Genomic DNA, 20,448 nt, shown 5'->3' on the forward strand with positions numbered 1-20,448 from the left:
TCTGTTGTTTTACCATGATTTTCTTATTCTATCATCACCAGTTTTTATGTATGAAATGTCAGATGTATGTTTATCAGTTGCATGTACTTGTTTAGTGGGACTTGTTTAAGTAGCCCAAAAACTACATGAAACATGGAATTAGTGTATGTGCAAAAGTAAGTGAACCCCCAGCTGCATTGGTTCAGTCAAGCAGGTAACAGACTCGGGTGAAACACATTTGGGTGCTTAATTAATCATTTAAGCAGACCAATGAAATGAGACATCCTGGGGAAAGGGTTTGGCCTGCACTAATTAAAAGAGAGAGGAAACCAACCAAACCACTGTGGTCCCATACAAATCAACAATGCCGAGAGCAAAGGAGATATCCGAGGACATAAAGAAGAGGGTAGTGACAGCCCATCAGTCTGGGGAGGGATATAAGACCATCTCCAAGAGATTCCAGCTCCATCCATCCACTATAAGACAAATAATTTACAAATGGAGGGCCTTCAACATGACAGCAACTCTGCCTAGAAGTGGACGCCCATCAGAACTATCACCCAGAAGCACCAGAAAAATAATAAATCAGGTAAAGGCCAACCCACACATCACCTCTAGAGAGTTGCAGACCTCTCTGGTAGCATCTGGGACAAATGTGCATGCGTCTACAATCAGACGAAAATTGAATAGCCATGACATTCATGGGAGGGTTGCTAGAAGGAAGCCTCTGCTCTCAAAAAAGAACAAAGCTGCCCATTTCAACTTTGCCAGAGAGCACTTGGACAAACCAGAGACCTTCTGGAAGTCCATTCTCTGAACAGACGAGTCCAAAATAGAATTATTTGGTCACAATCAAAACCAACATGTTTGGAGAAAAGCCAACACTGCATATGAAGAAAAGAACCTCCTCCCAACAGTGAAGCATGGTGGTGGAAATGTGAAGGTCTGGGGCTGCTTTTCTGCTTCTGGACCTGGACGACTCCATATTATCCAAGGAACCATGAATTCTCCGGCATATCAACAAATTCTTGACCAGAATCTCCTGCCATCAGTCAGGGAGTTGAAGCTGGGACGAAAATGGATTATGCAACAAGACAATGACCCAAAGCATTCCAGCAGAACTACAAAGGAATGGCTTCAGAGAAAGAGGATTCGTACTCTGGATTGGCCCAGTCAAAGTCCGGACCTTAATCCAATTGAAATGTTGTGGCGAGACCTGAAGAAGTTGGTACATACCAGATGTCCCTCCAACCTCTCTCAACTGGCTGAGTTCTGCAAGGAGGAGTGGGCAAAAAGCCCCATAAGCAGATGTGAGAGACTGGTTAGTGGTTACAGAAGACGTTTGGTTGAAGTGATGGCTGCAAAAGGAGGAGCCACAAGCTACTAATACAAGGGTTCACATACTTTTGCACATGTTAAATGTTCAGTTTTTGTGAAATAAACCACCTTTGTTGAATTAAATAATGAAAATATCTCTTTTTGCGTGTGTGTCCATTATTTGGAAGGTGTGCTTTACAAATTGGGATTTGGATGTATGTGTAATAAGATTATTTTAATGTTTTTTACAAAAACAGTGACCATGTCTGGAAGGTTCACAAACTTTCAAGCAGCACTGTATATGTCATACATTCTACAGTATATTTCATGTATTCAGGTATATTTGATATAGTCTACAGTATATTTAATGTATTCAGGTATATTTGATATATTCTACAGTATATTTCATGTATTCAAGTGTATTTGATATATTCTATTTGATATATTCTACAGTATATTCAGGTATATTTGATGTATTCTACAGTATATTTGATATATTCTACAGTATATTGATATATTCCATGTATTCAGATATATTTGATATATTCTACAGTATATTGATATATTCTACAGCATATTCCATGTACTCAGGTATATTTGGTGTATTCTACAGTATATTTAATATATTCTACAGTATATTTCATTTATTCTACAGTATTTTTCATGTATTCAGGTATATTTCATATCTTCTACAGGATATTTCATGTATTCAGGTGTATTTCATGTATTCTACGTTATATTTCATATATTCAGGTATATTTCTATTGTTCTACAGGATATTTAATGTATTCAGGTAAATTTCTTATATTCTACAGGATATTTCATGTATTGTACAGTATATTTAATATATTCTACAGTATATTTCATGTATTCAGGTATATTTGATATATTCCACAGTATATATGATATATTCTACAGTATATTTAATATATTCCATGTATTCAGATATATTTGATATATTCTACAGTATATTGATATATTCTACAGTATATTCCATGTATTCAGGTATATTTGATATATTCTACAGTATATTTGATATATTCTACATTATATTTGATATATTCTACAGTATATTTCATGTATTCAGGTATATTTTATATATTCTACAGTACATTTTATATATTCTACAGTATATTTCATGTATTCAGGTATATTTAATATATTCTACAGTATATGTCATGTATTCAAGTGTATTTGATATATTCTATTTGATATATTCTACAGTATATTCAGGTATATTTGATGTATTCTACAGTATATTTCATATATTCTACAGTATATTTGATATATTCCACAGTATATATGATGTATTCTACAGTATATTTGATATAGTCTACAGTATATTTCATGTATTCTACAGTGTATTTGATATAGTCTACAGTATATTTCATGTATTCAGGTATAGTTGATGTATTCTACAGTGTATTTGATATAGTCTACAGTATATTGCATGTATTCAGGTATAGTTGATGTATTCTACAGTGTATTTGATATAGTCTACAGTATATTGCATGTATTCAGGTATAGTTGATGTATTCTACAGTGTATTTGATATAGTCTACAGTATATTGCATGTATTCAGGTATAGTTGATGTATTCTACAGGGTATTTGATATAGTCTACAGTATATTGCATGTATTCAGGTATAGTTGATGTATTCTACAGTGTATTTGATATAGTCTACAGTATATTTCATGTATTCAGGTATAGTTGATATAGTCTAGAGTATATTTCATGTATTCAGGTATAGTTGATATAGTCTACAGTATATTGCATGTATTCAGGTATAGTTGATGTATTCTACAGGGTATTTGATATAGTCTACAGTATATTCTGTACAGTATAAGCTGCCTGCCATCCTGGTTTTTGTACAAGCTTGTTCTGTATCGTGTTGTCGCTTATATCCTGTTAGTTTGGAAATGGTTCGGTTCGGGTTCTGCCTCGTTCTGTGCTTGAGTGGGTTGGGGGTTTTGCTTAAGAAGGACGAGTCCCGTCTCTGAAAGGCGGCCATTGTGAAACGCCCCCTGACTCTAGCCGCCATCTCACCTGTCACACCTTCTCTTTCCGTTTGCATTTTAGATTCGACCAGAGTCACGTGTCCCTGTCTCCATGGCTACATGACACGTGTACCTGGTGAGTCAGGCGGAGTGGCTCGTGGCTGAGGTGGAGCTGTGGTCAGGGTGCGTTTGATATGAGGGTGTTCTGCAGGGAGGGGTTCATACCGGACACGCCGTGCGGGGCCTCCAGGTAGGTCTTATAGGTGGAGGTGCGGACGTAGCTGGTGAAGCCCGTCTTCCTCACGAACCTGCACACGAACCTGCCTCTGTAGAGACAGGTGAAGAGGGCGCAGCTCGTCACGGACTCTTCCTCGCCGCTCCTCTCCATCACGGCCACGTTACACCGCGGCTCCCGGAGGCAGGCGCTCCTGCACGCCCCCTGCGTGCCGGCGGCGGGCGAGCGGAGCAGGGCGGCGCCTCCGCCCACCGCGTCCTCCATGTCCAGCACGAAGTCCCGCAGCGCCGCCCGCGCGGGGTGCAGCCAGCAGGCCGACAGGAGGAGCAGAGCGCCGCAGCGCACGACCGAGGACTGGGATGGCCGCATCTCATGTGGAGGACAAACACCCGGAGAAGAAAGGAAGACCGGAAGACCGGAAGACAAACCACCCGGAGAACAAAGGAAGACCGGAAGACAAACCACCCGGAGAACAAAGGAAGACCGGAAGACAAACACCCGGAGAACAAAGGAAGACCGGAAGACAAACACCCGGAGAACAAAGGAAGACCGGAAGACAAACACCCGGAGAACAAAGGAAGACCGGAAGAAAGGAACCTGCGAGCCGGGCGCTCCGCGCCTCCCCCCTCCGTTACTACACACGGGAAACTGTCCGAACACCCGCAGACGTCATGAAAGGTCAGTGTGTGTCCACAGGGAAGATCACCTGACCCAGGAAGGCCTCTCGGAGCTCAGGAGGAGACAGGACCCAGACCCAGACCCAGACCACCACCACGTCCTGCTGTCTGAAAGCTCTCCTGCCCAACTGCTTGTTTGCATGACACTCTCAGGTGTGTCTCATCTGCAGACAGACTCCGGAAGTTGGGTGGAACGGCACCGTGTGGTGACGTCACGGGGTGCGGCGTTTCACCGAAGCCGTCAAACGAGTCCAGAGCATTTTATTCCAAACGGCTTGAAGTTAGTCATCCCTGTTTGGGGAAGATGGCAGAGAAAGTGTTTGTATTTGGTTAAACAGCGCCCTCTGCTGGCTAAACACTTTGTTACAACTGTGCCACCAGTCAGGTTGTGTGAGCAGTGTGTTTTGCTTTGGGAGCTGGAATGACACAAAACCAAACTTACAGGCTCGACACAGACTCCAGTGGTGTGACAGTGACAGCCAATAGATGACATCATTTAGTTATTTATGTAGACATACAGTCAGACATACAGACATATATACAGACAGATATACAGACATATATACAACAGATATACAGTCAGACATACAGTTATATATACAGACAGACATACAGACATATATACAACAGATATACAGTCAGACATACAGACAGACATACAGACAGATATACAGACAGACATACAGTTATATATACAGACAGACATACAGACATATATACAACAGATATACAGTCAGACATACAGACAGACATACAGACAGATATACAGACAGACATACAGTTATATATACAGACAGACATACAGACATATATACAGCAGATATACAGTCAGACATACAGACAGATATACAGTCAGACATACAGTCAGACATACAGACAGACATACAGTTATATATACAGACAGACATACAGACAGACATAGACATATATACAGTCAGACATACAGTCATATATACAGACAAACATACAGACAGACATACAGTTATATATATACAGACATATATACAGACATAGACATATATACAGCAGATATACAGTCAGACATACAGTCATATATACAGACAGACATACCGTTAGACATACAGTCAGACATAGACATATATACAGTCATATATACAGTCAGACATACAGACAGATATACAGTCAGACATACAGACAGACATGTAGACAGACATACAGTCAGACATACAGACAGATATACTGACAAACATACAGACAGATATATAGACAGACATACAGTCAGACATAAACAGATATACCGACATACAGTCAGACATAAACAGATATATATACAAACATACAGACAGATATACAGACAGACAGACATACAGTCAGACATACAGTCAGATATACAGACAAACACAGGCAGACAGATATACAGCCAGACATACAGACAGACATACAGTCAGACATACAGACACATACAGACAGATATACAGTCAGATATACAGACATATACAGTCAGATATACAGACACATACAGACAGACATACAGTCAGATATACAGACAAACACAGGCAGACAGATATACAGCCAGACATACAGACAGACATACAGTCAGACATACAGACACATACAGACAGACATACAGACACATACAGTCAGATATACAGACATATACAGTCAGATATACAGACAGACATACAGTCAGATATACAGTCAGATATACAGACAAACACAGGCAGACGTACAGTCAGACAGACATAGTCGGATATACAGACAAACATACAGTCAGATATATAGACAGACATACAGTCAGACATAAACAGATATACAGACATACAGTCAGATATACAGATATACAGACAAACATACAGACAGATATACAGACAGACATACAGACAGACATAAACAGATATACAGACAGATATACAGACATATCAGATAGACACACAGATATATATACAGTCAGATAGACAGCACATATACAGACAGACATACAGACAGAGATACAGACGATATAGAGAAGATACAAACAGATACACAGCACATATACAGACAGACATACAGACATGTATGTTTGTATGTAGGCGTTGGACCAGTGTGTGTCCTATGTAGGCGTTGGACCAGTATGTGTCCTATGTAGGCGTTGGACCAGTGTGTGTCCTATGTAGGCGTTGGACCAGTATGTGTCCTATGTAGGCGTTGGACCAGTGTGTGTCCTATGTAGGTGTTGGACCAGTATGTGTCCTATGTAGGTGTTGGACCAGTGTGTGTCCTATGTAGGCGTTGGACCAGTATGTGTCCTATGTAGGCGTTGGACCAGTGTGTGTCCTATGTGGGTGTTGGACCAGTGTGTGTCCTATGTGGGTGTTGGACCAGTGTGTGTCCTATGTGGGTGTTGGACCAGTGTGTGTCCTATGTAGGTGTTGGACCAGTGTGTGTCCTATGTGGGTGTTGGACCAGTGTGTGTCCTATGTAGGTGTTGGACCAGTGTGTGTCCTATGTAGGTGTTGGACCAGTGTGTGTCTTATGTAGGTGTTGGACCAGTGTGTGTCCTATGTGGGTGCTGGACCAGTGTGTGTCCTATGTAGGTGTTGGACCAGTGTGTGTCCTATGTGGGTGCTGGACCAGTGTGTGTCCTATGTGGGTGTTGGACCAGTGTGTGTCCTATGTAGGTGTTGGACCAGTGTGTGTCCTATGTGGGTGTTGGACCAGTGTGTGTCCTATATGGGTGTTGGACCAGTGTGTGTCCTATGTAGGCGTTGGACCAGTATGTGTCCTATGTAGGCGTTAGACCAGTGTGTGTCCTATGTGGGTGTTGGACCAGTGTGTGTCCTATGTGGGTGTTGGACCAGTGTGTGTCCTATGTGGGTGTTGGACCAGTGTGTGTCCTATGTGGGTGTTGGACCAGTGTGTGTCCTATGTAGGTGTTGGACCAGTGTGTGTCCTATGTAGGTGTTGGACCAGTGTGTGTCTTATGTAGGTGTTGGACCAGTGTGTGTCCTATGTGGGTGTTGGACCAGTGTGTGTCCTATGTAGGTGTTGGACCAGTGTGTGTCCTATGTGGGTGCTGGACCAGTGTGTGTCTTATGTCGGCGTTGGACCAGTGTGTGTCTTATGTGGGTGTTGGACCAGTGTGTGTCCGATGTAGGTGTTGGACCAGTGTGTGTCCTATGTGGGTGTTGGACCAGTGTGTGTCCTATGTGGGTGTTGGACCAGTGTGTTTCTTATGTGGGCGTTGGACCAGTATGTGTCCTATGTGGGTGTTGGACCAGTATGTGTCCTATGTGGATGTTGGACCAGTGTGTGTCCTATGTGGGTGTTGGTAAGGTGAGTGTTGTCTGAGCTCCATTACAGATGAATGAGTCAGCAGTGCTGTTATGTCAGAAATTCTTCTCCTGGATCGCCACCTTGTTGTGGTGGAGAAGCTTGTGTGTACCATTGATCCCAAGAGCTATGCTCTCCGGAGTTTTGCTCCTGGTAGGATCACCCAAGATGGACAGGTCAAGGGGAGGTTCTCAACGAAGCACGATCCAACAAAGACCTCAACGGTGGAACTGGTGGAAGATGTCTCCAGGTCACAACGGCAGTGAAGGCGGATGAAGGCTGCAACAGAAGGTGGTCCCCAATCGTCTTGGTTTCTTCATGCCATTGGACTCTGGCCACCTCCTGCCAAGGACCGTGTGGTGGCTGCCGGTGAATCAGGCACTCCACGGAAAAAGCTGTCACCTGAAGATCCAGAGGGAGGACGGCCATACTCGACCCCGAGTGACCGTCAATGATGAATGTGTCAGAAACAAATAAAAACACCTGGTAGAACCTGAGTTGTACTTACTGATGCAGTACTATCTGTTTGTTAAAGGTCTTCTACCAGCTTGTTCTGTCATATCTGCCGGTTAGACACAACTTCTCTTCTTCTTCTAACTCAACACTACCTGCCTTCTTCTTCCTCCTCTGGCTGCTGAGATGAAGATGAGAACACTATGCACGCTGTCATTTTCCCTGGTGAAGTCCTGTCAGACACCACCATCCACATCTCACACTGCTGCAGTCTGCAGGACCTGGTGTTCATGGTTAGATGTTGTCTTTCATAGCAGAGACAGCAGGAATCAAACAGGATGTTAGTTTACATGTTAATCTTCAGGATTTTTACGTTGAGTTTTTTTTTTGAAAGATTAAAGTTTTATATAAAAAAGATAAAACAAAGATCTGACAAAAAGAGTTGTATTAGAAAAGCTGTGATGGATAACGGACAGACCAGTGAAGAGTCCGTGATTAAAGGATGAGCCTAGATAGAGGATTGGTACGGTATTGTTACAGACGAGGCTGACAGCACGAGTGCATGAAGTCAGTTTATTACAAATGAGGAGGTGATAGAAAGAAATTCTGTAGATGAAATGTCAGAATCCAGAGGTCTGTGCATCAGAGTCATTAACAGACAAATAACCAGAAGGACATTTTCCATTTAAAAACAGCTGTCATGTGCTGAAAGCCACAGAAAGGGTCTGGGATTATGGTTGCACAGCAGGTAAATATTAGTTCGGCCTGTTTTTTTTCCCTCGTCTGTCTCCGGATTGCACTCACATGCATTGAACAAAATCAAGTAAAACACAAGAAGCCCAAATGACTGGTCACCTGTAGCAGCAGTAGTTACATCATCACGGCAACGGCCAGTCAGAAGTCTGGCGTGGGCAGGCAACAGACATACATGTACATTCTGAATGGCTGCTTAAACCCACAGCATCATCATGACTGCAGAAACGACAGACAGGAACTTTGCATGTAGCAGAAATTCAAGGTGTCTCTCAAATGAAAAAGTGCACATTTGGTGAACTAGCCTCAACTCCCACCCAGCTCCAGATATAGTCGACATGCACTTTCACAAAATACGTTTTAAAATATCCGGTTTCTTCATAGTAGCTAACTAGCTAACACGGTTACATAGAAACATCTGTACAGCTGTCTGCTAAAATCAAACATAAACATGTGAACAACACACAGTGAAGACAGACCTCCAACACTCACTGATATGAGAGGTCATGAAGTCACAAGTCCATTCATACTCCATCATCAGACAGCCAGTTTGGACAGGGGAACGGTAAATTAAAATCAGGTTGGAAGGGGGAGGTTGACAGATAAAATCAGAGGACGCTTCATGAAGGAATGAGAAATCGACCTAAAACAGCTTCAGCCAAGGAGCCCTTGAGGGAAGCATTCAGCTGAAGAAGTGACCGCTGCTTGGAAAATACAACTTGAAAAAACAACATTGGTCGTGATGCAGACCGTTTGCATGTCTAACCAGAAGTGTGTCTGAACAGAAGAATTGCATGTCTAACCAGATGTGAGGGTCTGAACAGAAGAATTGCATGTCTAACCAGATGTGAGGGTCTGAACAGAAGAATTGCATGTCTAACCAGATGTGAGGGTCTGAACAGAAGTATTGTATGTATAACCAGATGTGAGGGTCTAAACAGAAGTATTGTATGTATAACCAGATGTGACGGTCTGAACAGAAGAATTACATGTCTAACCAGATGTGAGGGTCTGAACAGAAGAATTGCATGTCTAACCAGATGTGACGGTCTGAACAGAAGAATTGCATGTCGAACCAGATGTGAGGGTCTGAACAGAAGAATTGCATGTATAACCAGATGTGAGGGTCTGAACAGAAGAATTACATGTCTAACCAGATGTGAGGGTCTGAACAGAAGAATTACATCTTTAAACAGATGTGAGGGTCTGAACAGAAGAACTACATGTCTAACCAGATGTGAGGGTCTGAACAGAAGAATTACATGTCTAACCAGATGTGAGGGTCTGAACAGAAGAATTGCATGTCTAACCAGATGTGAGGGTCTGAACAGAAGAATTGCATGTCTAACCAGATGTGAGGGTCTGAACAGAAGAATTGCATGTATAACAAGATGTGAGGGTCTGAACAGAAGAATTGCATGTCTAACCAGATGTGAGGGTCTGAACAGAAGAATCACATGTATAACCAGATGTGAGGGTCTGAACAGAAGAATTGCATGTATAACAAGATGTGAGGGTCTGAACAGAAGAATTGCATGTACAACCAGATGTGAGGGTCTGAACAGAAGAATTGCATGTCGAACCAGATGTGAGGGTCTGAACAGAAGAATTGCATGTATAACCAGATGTGAGGGTCTGAACAGAAGAATTGCATGTCTAACCAGATGTGAGGGTCTGAACAGAAGAATTGCATGTACAACCAGATGTGAGGGTCTGAACAGAAGAATTGCATGTCGAACCAGATGTGAGGGTCTGAACAGAAGAATTGCATGTATAACCAGATGTGAGGGTCTGAACAGAAGAATTGCATGTCTAACCAGATGTGAGGGTCTGAACAGAAGAATTACATGTCTAACCAGATGTGAGGGTCTGAACAGAAGAATTACATCTCTAACCAGATGTGAGGGTCTGAACAGAAGAACTACATGTCTAACCAGATGTGAGGGTCTGAACAGAAGAATTACATGTATAACCAGATGTGAGGGTCTGAACAGAAGAATTGCATGTCTAACCAGATGTGAGGGTCTGAACAGAAGAATTACATGTACAACCAGATGTGAGGGTCTGAACAGAAGAATTGCATGTCGAACCAGATGTGAGGGTCTGAACAGAAGAATTACATGTACAACCAGATGTGAGGGTCTGAACAGAAGAATTGCATGTCGAACCAGATGTGAGGGTCTGAACAGAAGAATTACATGTACAACCAGATGTGAGGGTCTGAACAGAAGAATTGCATGTCGAACCAGATGTGAGGGTCTGAACAGAAGAATTGCATGTATAACCAGATGTGAGGGTCTGAACAGAAGAATTGCATGTCTAACCAGATGTGAGGGTCTGAACAGAAGAATTACGTCTAACCAGATGTGAGGGTCTGAACAGAAGAATTACATCTCTAACCAGATGTGAGGGTCTGAACAGAAGAACTACATGTCTAACCAGATGTGAGGGTCTGAACAGAAGAATTACATGTATAACCAGATGTGAGGGTCTGAACAGAAGAATTACATGTCTAACCAGATGTGAGGGTCTGAACAGAAGAATTACATCTCTAAACAGATGTGAGGGTCTGAACAGAAGAATTGCATGTACAACCAAATGTGAGGGTCTGAACAGAAGAATTGCATGTCGAACCAGATGTGAGGGTCTGAACAGAAGAATTACATGTACAACCAGATGTGAGGGTCTGAACAGAAGAATTGCATGTCGAACCAGATGTGAGGGTCTGAACAGAAGAATTACATGTACAACCAGATGTGAGGGTCTGAACAGAAGAATTGCATGTTGAACCAGATGTGAGGGTCTGAACAGAAGAATTGCATGTATAACCAGATGTGAGGGTCTGAACAGAAGAATTGCATGTCTAACCAGATGTGAGGGTCTGAACAGAAGAATTACATGTCTAACCAGATGTGAGGGTCTGAACAGAAGAATTACATCTCTAACCAGATGTGAGGGTCTGAACAGAAGAACTACATGTCTAACCAGATGTGAGGGTCTGAACAGAAGAATTACATGTATAACCAGATGTGAGGGTCTGAACAGAAGAATTACATGTCTAACCAGATGTGAGGGTCTGAACAGAAGAATTACATCTCTAAACAGATGTGAGGGTCTGAACAGAAGAATTGCATGTCTAACCAGATGTGAGGGTCTGACCAGAAGAATTGCATGTCGAACCAGATGTGAGGGTCTGAACCGAAGAATTACATGTCTAACCAGATGTGAGGGTCTGAACAGAAGGATAGTAGAGATGATAAAATACCAGTAGGTTTAATATGCTAAAACAGCACCACTTCCAACTCACCCCTTTATGACCACTATCATCATCCTACAGTTTAAAGAGCATTAATCCACTTTCAGAAAAACTGCAGTTTCCACTTTTGTCCAGCAGCCGGTTGCACCAGTTGTGTGTAAATCCTTACTTAATCTAGTTGTCACATAAGTCTTTACTAAATGCAATTTTGCACCACACTAAGTAAAAACGGGTTGCACCACTCCTACTTGTCATTACTAAGAACTTAGTTGTTGCTAATTTGTTAAACATAGCAGCTAGGAGGCGTAGCCATTGGATTAAGCTAGTGGTGAACTGTAGTGTTTTATCAACACAACAGCAATAACACAAATAGACCAAACTTGAACTGGAACAAACATAACAATGACCAGCTTAAACTGTTTGAGACTATTGTTTGAAAATGAGGCGAGCATGTGTCTTACATCCCGTCAATGGTGTTATAAGTGCTCAACTAATGAGGAGCGGAGTATTTTCCTGTATCTGTGTTGATAAATATGTATATGTATGTGTGTGTGTGTGTGTGTGTATATATATATATACGTATATATATATACATACATGTGTGTGTGTATATATATATATGTGTGTGTATACATATACGTGTGTGTGAAAGATAGATAGATACATATGTATATATACATATACATACATACATATATATATATATGTATATGTATAGCGTTTTTTTCTGCAACCGTCAATGTGTGTGTATGTGTGTGTGTGTGTGTATATATATATATATATATATATATATATATATAAGAACTGTCTGTCCTTCCAACTGTGCCCCAACACCACCCCACTATATGATTTACATAAATTACCTTGTTATATTTAAATGTAGGCCATTTCAACAGTGCCCTTTAAATGCTTTTTCAAAACAAGCCCCAGCCCCTTACCCCACTGGGTGTAATGTTTTCTACCCCTCCATTGGTTGCTGTGCATCATAACTACCTACCCCATTGGTTGTTATAATTTGAATTTTTTTCTCATCTGATTGGTTGCTGTCCAACCGAAATGAGGGGCGTGACGCTGGGCAACACAAGCTGTGTGATTCTTTGTTGAACCACATTAGCAGGTGATGATGAGTGCACCACGCACCAAACAGGCCTGTACTGCAATGTAGTAAACTTTTTTTCCTGTACCTGTGTTTATATATATATGTATATATATATATACTATATGCATACACACACACACACACATATATATATATATATATGAATAGCCAAACGGAGTGACAGAGCAAGCAAGGATGTTGAACAAGTAAAACTGATCAAGGACGCAGATGGAAGAGTATGCTCAAAAAATATAGGATATCTTACAGAGATGGAGGGATTATTTCTGTCACCAAATGAATGAAGAGAACAACAGAGAATGAAGGACAGATGAACCACCAAGGAACGAAGAGGACGTGGGAGAGATTACAAGGGATGAGGTGATAAAAGTGTTGCAACGAGTGAAAAATAGAAAAGCTGTGGGACTGGACAATATACCAGCAGAAGTCAGGAAATATTTAGGCAATACTGGCATAGAGTTCCTGACTAGACTCTTCAGCGCCATAATACAGACTGGGAAATACCAGATGAATGGAGAAAGAGCATACCGGTACCAATTTACAAGAAAAAAGGTGATGCTCAAAGATGTAACAACTACAGAGAGATAAAATTGACGGGACATACAATGAAGCTATGGGAGAGAGTGGTTGAAGTGAGACTTAGGAAGGAAGTGACTATAGGGAAAGAACAATCTGGATTCACGCCTGGAAGAAGTACCACATAAGCGATATTTGTACTCAGGACCTCAGCTGGAGAATACATTGAAGGACAGAAAGAATTGCACTGCGTATTTATTGATTTGGAGAAGGCATATGACAGAGTACCAAGAGAGGAGCTGTGGTATTGCCTGAGAGCGAAGGGAGTGGCAGAAAATTACATCAGCATGATTAAGGACATGTACATCGACTGTAAGACTGTAGTTCGATGTGCAGTGGGAACAACAAACGAGTTTGACATAGAGGTAGGACTTGACTGCATCAAGGATCGGCGTTGAGCCCTTTCCTATTTCTGATACTGACAGACACCCTCACAGAACATCTTAAGAAAGAGCCACCATGGAGCGTGATGTTTGCTGATGACATCATGCTAGCAAATGAGGACAGGGAAAGGTTGGAGAGAGATCTTGAAGAATGAAGTGCTAGAGATCAGAGGACTAAAGATCGGCAGAACAAAGACAGTACTTGTGTATAAATCAGCAAGTAGAAAGCCAGGATTGACCTTAGGCGGGGAAGATGTCCCAGATGTTATCGAATTCAAGTACATAGGATCAAAAATAGAGACAGAAGGCGGTGGTAAGAAGGAAGTCAAGAAAAGGACACCATCTGGGTGGAGTTCATGATGAAAGGTAGCTGGAGTAAAAGAATGCCATTGAGGGTAAGGGGCAAGGTATACAAATCAATGGTTAGACCTGCCATGCTGTATAGTATGGAAGCAGTGACAGCAGCAGAGAGACTAGAACCTACATTACAGGTAGCAGAAATAAACATGTTGCGTTGGTCCTGGGGAGTGACTAAAAAAGACTGAAAGAGAAATGACGAAGTGGGAGCTGTGTTCAAGATCAGAGGAATGGATGAGAAGTTGAGAGAGATAAGATTCAGATGGTTTGGACATGTACAGAGAGGAGGCATGGACTATATAGGAAAGAAGGCATTGGACCTGGGAATACCTGGCAAAAGAAAAAGGAAGACCAAGAATAAGACGGAGAGACCAGATAGAGGAGGACCCAATGAGGGTTGGACTGCGGGAGAGGGATGTGTCAGACAGAAAGCTATGGAGGGCAAAAATCCGCTGTGGGGACCCCTGAGAAACAGGGAACAAGCCGAAAGAAGAAGAAGAAGAAGAAGAAGAAGAAGCATGACTTACATGATATAGACTGTATTGTCTAGATTTATAAGATGATATGGACGCCTTTGTGAGGTTAGGTATGCGGTTCCATATTCATAGTGTAAAGAGTTTGTGATTGGGGGCTGCTGTGATGCCTGCCTAGCAACAGATTTACACATTACTAAGACTTTACCAGCTACCACATTCCCAACGTTTGAATGGTGCAACCCAAATTAGTAAATCACTAGCTGATTACTTACTAGTTAATACGAAGACGTTAGTAAAGACTTAACACACTCTTACAGTCCTAGTAATGACTGGGGAAACCCTACCCGGTACTGTGAACAAGACCAAGGTCTTCTTCTTCTTTGGGTGTGGCCCATTCAAACAGTGGTCGGCCCAATCACTGCTTTAGAGAGGGCTCAGGTGACGCAAGGTGGCTGAGACGCAGCAGAATGGCAGCGGGGGTGAAGGGATTGTTTTGTCAAGGAAGTCGGTATGTCTATACGCCCACATGTCTTGGAGACTATACCCTACCCTGCCTTGAACTACTTCAGCTCAGTCTGAATGTATTACACTTTGTCTTCACTTATGCATCAATTCAAAACGTCTTTGTGTGTTTGGTTATCCCTGTAATGTTTAATTCCATGTTCCTGTGCATTCGTTGAACAAATAAAGTGGAAAAAAGGAAGTGACATCACAGAGCAAGCATTAACATGATGCAGGCATATGGAAACCTGCCTTCATCTTCAAGGATCAGGACTTTGTTCACTGTCACTGATGTTTGCAGTACTGTCATATGTTGGATGCCGTAAATGGTACGTATCGACTCCTTATCCACACCACCAACACACAACTACACGAAACCTTCTAAGACCACATGCCATTCATACGGGGCTGAATTCACACACACTGACTCTGCTCATTCACCCGAAACATGCGCTGCTGTTATTTTACTCATGACAGCTGTGATGAAGGGCGGGACTGTCTGATTTCAGCATTGATGACTCAGCCATCTAACAGGAAGTCTGCCTCGGCTCAGCTTCATCCACTCTGATACACAGGTTTTGTGTTGAGGATGTTTGTTGTCGCAGTTTTCTGGTTTGAAGTTTTGTGTTTGAAGCCACAGACATTGGCTGAGTATTCTGACATTCTGTACTCAACATTCAGCTGAAGCAAATCTGGTGTACTTTCGCACACTCATACTTTTACACACTCGTCGAGAAATCAGCAAATAACAAGTGACCACCTCTAGTCTGAAGCTTCTGGAGCGTGAGACCTTCCAGCGACACGAACATTCAGAAAATACAGACAATCACAGACCAGTACTGACTCTCTCATAGCACGGCAGGCTTCTCTCCATAGAAATATTTACAAGCTTCTCACTGACACAATCTACAATCTGCTCAAACGCCACGCAGCAACGGATTATCAAAGCACAAGAAGACATGACCAACATCATTTTCTACATGGTCCTCTTACGAGCAACTAGTCACAGCTTCTTTTTCAGAGCTTTGCTTAAATTTTGCTGAACTTGTGCGATGTGGAAGCAACTCTAAATAGTGGGTTCAGTTACACTGATGCCACTGGAGATGCATATGAAGGAATCTCCTTGTGTGTTCACACCACCAGCAGCTACAGACAAACCATGGCTAGTCGCTCCCACCTGGTCTCTCTTGGGTTTTCTTACTGGTTCTAACCAAATATTTAAGTGACATCACTGACAGCCAGTCACACACCAGCACTGCTACATGTCCTGCCTAGCGCTGCAGCACTTTTAGTGCTACAGCCAGTCATGGAGGTCAGAGGCCAAAGGGCAGAGTGATGGTTGCTTGCGGTGTGAACAGACATGTTGAGAGCCGCTACGGTGGCCTGTTCAGGCCATGTGGTGGCGAGGTGACCGCTTGGTGCTTTCATTGGTGTTGGAAGCAGGAGGACTCCCGCGGGCTCGGGTTGCCGCTGGCTTGGTGGCAGTTTTTTTCTCTTGGGACGAAGGCCGAGTCTGGGCAAGAGATGCAGGTCCCACAGCTCCCGTCTGAAGACCCCCACCAGGTTCAACAATGGTGTTGATGACTAAAGCCAGAAGAAAAGGACATTTCTAAATACAACAGGGAAATAACGCTCATGCCAGTTATAGGATTATATATTTTTCTGATATACTTTATCGATCCCCGTAGGGAAATTCCTCTCTGCATTTAACCCATCCTAGCTGTGTAGCTAGGAGCTGTAGGCAGCCGCCATGCTGCACCAGGGGACCAACTCCAATTGGTCTTGCCATGCCTTGGTCAGGGGCATAGACAGGAGTACTAATCCTAACATGCATGTCTTTTTAATGGTGGGGGAAACTGGAGCACCCGGAGAAAACCCCACTGCAGACTCGGGGAGAACATGCAAAGTCCACACAGGATGACCTGGGATGACCCCCAAGATTGGACTACCTTGGTATTTGAACCCAGGACCTTCTTACTGTGAGGCAACAACACTAACCACTGCGCCACTGTGCCACCAATGAAAGATTGTCTGTGTAATACTTTAGCTGTCCTGAAACATATGACCAATAACCCACTGAGCTGATAACCTACTGAGCTGATAACCTACCGAGCTGATAACCCACTGAGCTGATAACCTACTGAGCTGATAACCCACTGAGCTGATAACCTACTGAGCTGATAACCTACTGAGCTGATAATCCATTGAGCTGATAACCTACTGAGCTGATAACCTACTGAGCTGATAACCTACTGAGCTGATAACCCACTGAGCTTATATCCCACTGAGCTGATAACCTACCGAGCTTATATCCCACTGAGCTGATAACCTACTGATCTGATAACCTACTGAGCTGATAACCTACTGAGCTGATAACCTACTGAGCTGATAACCCACTGAGCTTATATCCCACTGAGCTGATAACCTACTGATCTGATAACCTACCGAGCTTATATCCCACTGAGCTAATAACCTACTGAGCTGATAACCTACTGAGCTGATAATCCATTCAGCTGATAACCCACTGAGCTGATAACCTGATTTCAACATGCCGGCTACTCATTAGCTCTCACCTAGCTCAGACCGACATCCCTGCTAAATGTAGCCCACTTTTAGACCAAGCCGTTCAACTACTACATCATTATATATTGCCAGAACAACTTTACCAGTCTAAGATACACAACACGAATCCATTAAATTGTGCTAAATACTTTAAAATACTTCTGTTTTAATTCATAGTTTGGTTGAAAGGGGAAAGTCTAGTAAACGTCTAAATCTTAGCTTAAATATCCACAACAAAAACCAAATCAATCATATTCTGGTACACATATGAAACTGTGTTGTGTATTTAGATAGCAATGCAAAATTATGTCATAATTAATTAAACAGTTTTGTGTAAAAGTGAAATTCATTAAGCCAGATAATGCTGAGCTAGATGAGCGCAAACACGTAGCCGCCACGTTGATAATGGGCTAAGTGGGAAATATTCTAATATGACTAACAAACATATTATATGACTAGTAAATAGCATAACGAGTGAATATAATACGACTAATAAACATATTATATGACTAGTAAATAGCATAACGAGTGATTATAATATGACTAGTAAGTGTCATTATATGACTAGTAAGTATCGTAATGTTACCAGTAAGTATCATAATATGACTATTAAGTATCATCATGTGACTTCCAAGTATCATAATATGACCGGTAAATATCATAATGTGACTAGTAAATATAATATGACTAGTAAGTATTATAATGTGACTAGTAAGTATCATAATGTGGCTAGTAAGTATCATAATATGACTAATAAGTATCATAATATGACTAGTAAATATGACTAGTAAGTATCATAATGTGACTAGTAAGTATCATAATGTGACTAGTAAGTATCATAATATGACTAGTAAGTATCATAATGTGACTAGCACATATTATAATGTCACTAGTAAGTATCGTAATGTGACCAGTAAGTATCATAACATGACTAGTAAATATCATAATATGACTAGTAAGTATGGTAATGTGACTAATGTGATTAGTAAATATCATAATGTGACTAGTAAGTATCATAATGTGACTAGTAAGTATCATAATATGACTAGTAAGTATCATAATGTGACTAGTACATATTATAATGTCACTAGTAAGTATCGTAACGTGACCAGTAAGTATCATAACATGACTAGTAAATATCATAACATGACTAGTAAGTATCGTAATGTGACCAGTAAGTATCATAACATGACTAGTAAATATCATAATATGACTAGTAAGTATGGTAATGTGACTAATGTGATTAGTAAATATCATAATATGACTAGTAAGTATCGTAATGTGACCAGTAAGTATCATAATGTGACTAGTAATTATCATAATGTGACTAGCAAATATCATAATATGACTAGTAAGTATCATAATGTGACTAGAAAATATCAGTAGGAGTTACTGAGTGGTACTGATGAGAACAAAGTAAATAAGTTATATTTCTCCATTTAAAAACATTTAAAAACTTGACCAGCTGATTGGTTCTGTTGCTGTTTGATGCCCCTGAAAAGTTCTACCTGCCCTCCTTTGAGTATGTTTGTTTCATAGTTTATCTCATGGTTAGTTACATGGTTCATCTCATGGTCTGCTAAGAGGTGTGGTGGCAATCTGCACTCTCACATATATCCTGTAAAACTTGATTCACCTTCAAGTTGCCTCTGGACTCTCCTGAGTTCTTTCAGGATGGAGCTGATCTCCTGTGAAACAGAAAGCCGGAGAGATGGTTTTAATGATGACGTTTCAGATCCTCAGATAGAAAGACGAAATAAAGTCCAACCTTATTGGAGGTCTTCAGAATGGGGACCTCATTCTCGGCATTGATCTTGGCCTCAATCTCCTCCCACAACTCAGCCTTGTTGTGAAACAGAACCCTGATGACACAAGCGGGGTCATATTACATATTCTAGTGTGAGCATACTGATGACCTGATGAATGTTTTGTCGTTTTGATTGCTTACTTCATTTTTTCGGCCAGCTGTTCTGTGTTTTCACGGATGGCCTGTGAGAGCTGAGAGACAGGATTCAGCATCAGGTTGTCCAGAATCACCTGAAAGGAACAGATCTAGGAGATTAGGCCCAGGGCCCGAATCATGACATCATTATTGACATCATCATCATCATCATCAGCACTGTCACAGTGCCACATCCCAGCATGCCAAAACTAACTGCACCAGTTCCTCTTTCTGTAACTTCAGTTCATATTGTTTACAGTCAAACTGAGGGCAGAAGAAGTGCAAGAGATAGTGACCTCTTCACGGTTCCATGGACGGCGCTGCTTAGAACCGGGCTGCGGCTCATTCATGTTTGTGTCCAGGTCCAAACCAGCAGTGGAACCTGGTGGAACCTTCTGGTAGTTTAAGCTGGCCTCTGGGATATGTTGGACCAGCTGGAAGGAGAACAGAGTTAGAACATGGTCCAGATGGAGGACGGTTAGCAGTTAGCAAGGTACTCAGACCACGAGACTGGTCAGAGGGAATGGAGAATATGCGTCACACCAGTGAGCGCTGTGCTGTGTGGATGCATGCACATCAACATGCAGTGAGAGTAAA

At 41.9% G+C, this 20,448-nt stretch overlaps 2 protein-coding genes across 4 annotated transcripts in view; both read right to left on the reverse strand.

Annotated features, from left to right (window-relative positions):
* LOC130125256 (kunitz-type protease inhibitor 1-like) overlaps window positions 1-4,325 on the reverse strand; it is a 44,348-nt gene extending 40,023 nt beyond the window's left edge. For all 3 annotated transcript variants that reach the window (XM_056294780.1, XM_056294779.1, XM_056294778.1), the window contains exon 1: window positions 3,519-4,325. In XM_056294780.1, the coding sequence (XP_056150755.1) occupies window positions 3,519-3,897 (379 nt within the window). In that variant the 5' untranslated portion in view covers window positions 3,898-4,325. The remainder of the gene's footprint in view (window positions 1-3,518) is intronic.
* Window positions 4,326-16,734: 12,409 nt separating this feature from the next.
* Window positions 16,735-20,448, reverse strand: part of cep170bb (centrosomal protein 170Bb) — a 66,119-nt gene continuing 62,405 nt past the window's right edge. Inside the window, exons 14-18 of the mRNA XM_056294248.1 lie at window positions 20,148-20,285; window positions 19,858-19,946; window positions 19,678-19,771; window positions 19,546-19,597; window positions 16,735-16,931 (exon numbers count right to left, since the gene is read on the reverse strand). Of these exons, the coding sequence (XP_056150223.1) occupies window positions 16,735-16,931; window positions 19,546-19,597; window positions 19,678-19,771; window positions 19,858-19,946; window positions 20,148-20,285 (570 nt within the window). The remainder of the gene's footprint in view (window positions 16,932-19,545; window positions 19,598-19,677; window positions 19,772-19,857; window positions 19,947-20,147; window positions 20,286-20,448) is intronic.

This window comes from Lampris incognitus, chromosome 15 (genome assembly GCF_029633865.1).
Source record: "Lampris incognitus isolate fLamInc1 chromosome 15, fLamInc1.hap2, whole genome shotgun sequence".
NCBI classification, from domain to species: Eukaryota; Metazoa; Chordata; class Actinopteri; order Lampriformes; family Lampridae; genus Lampris; species Lampris incognitus.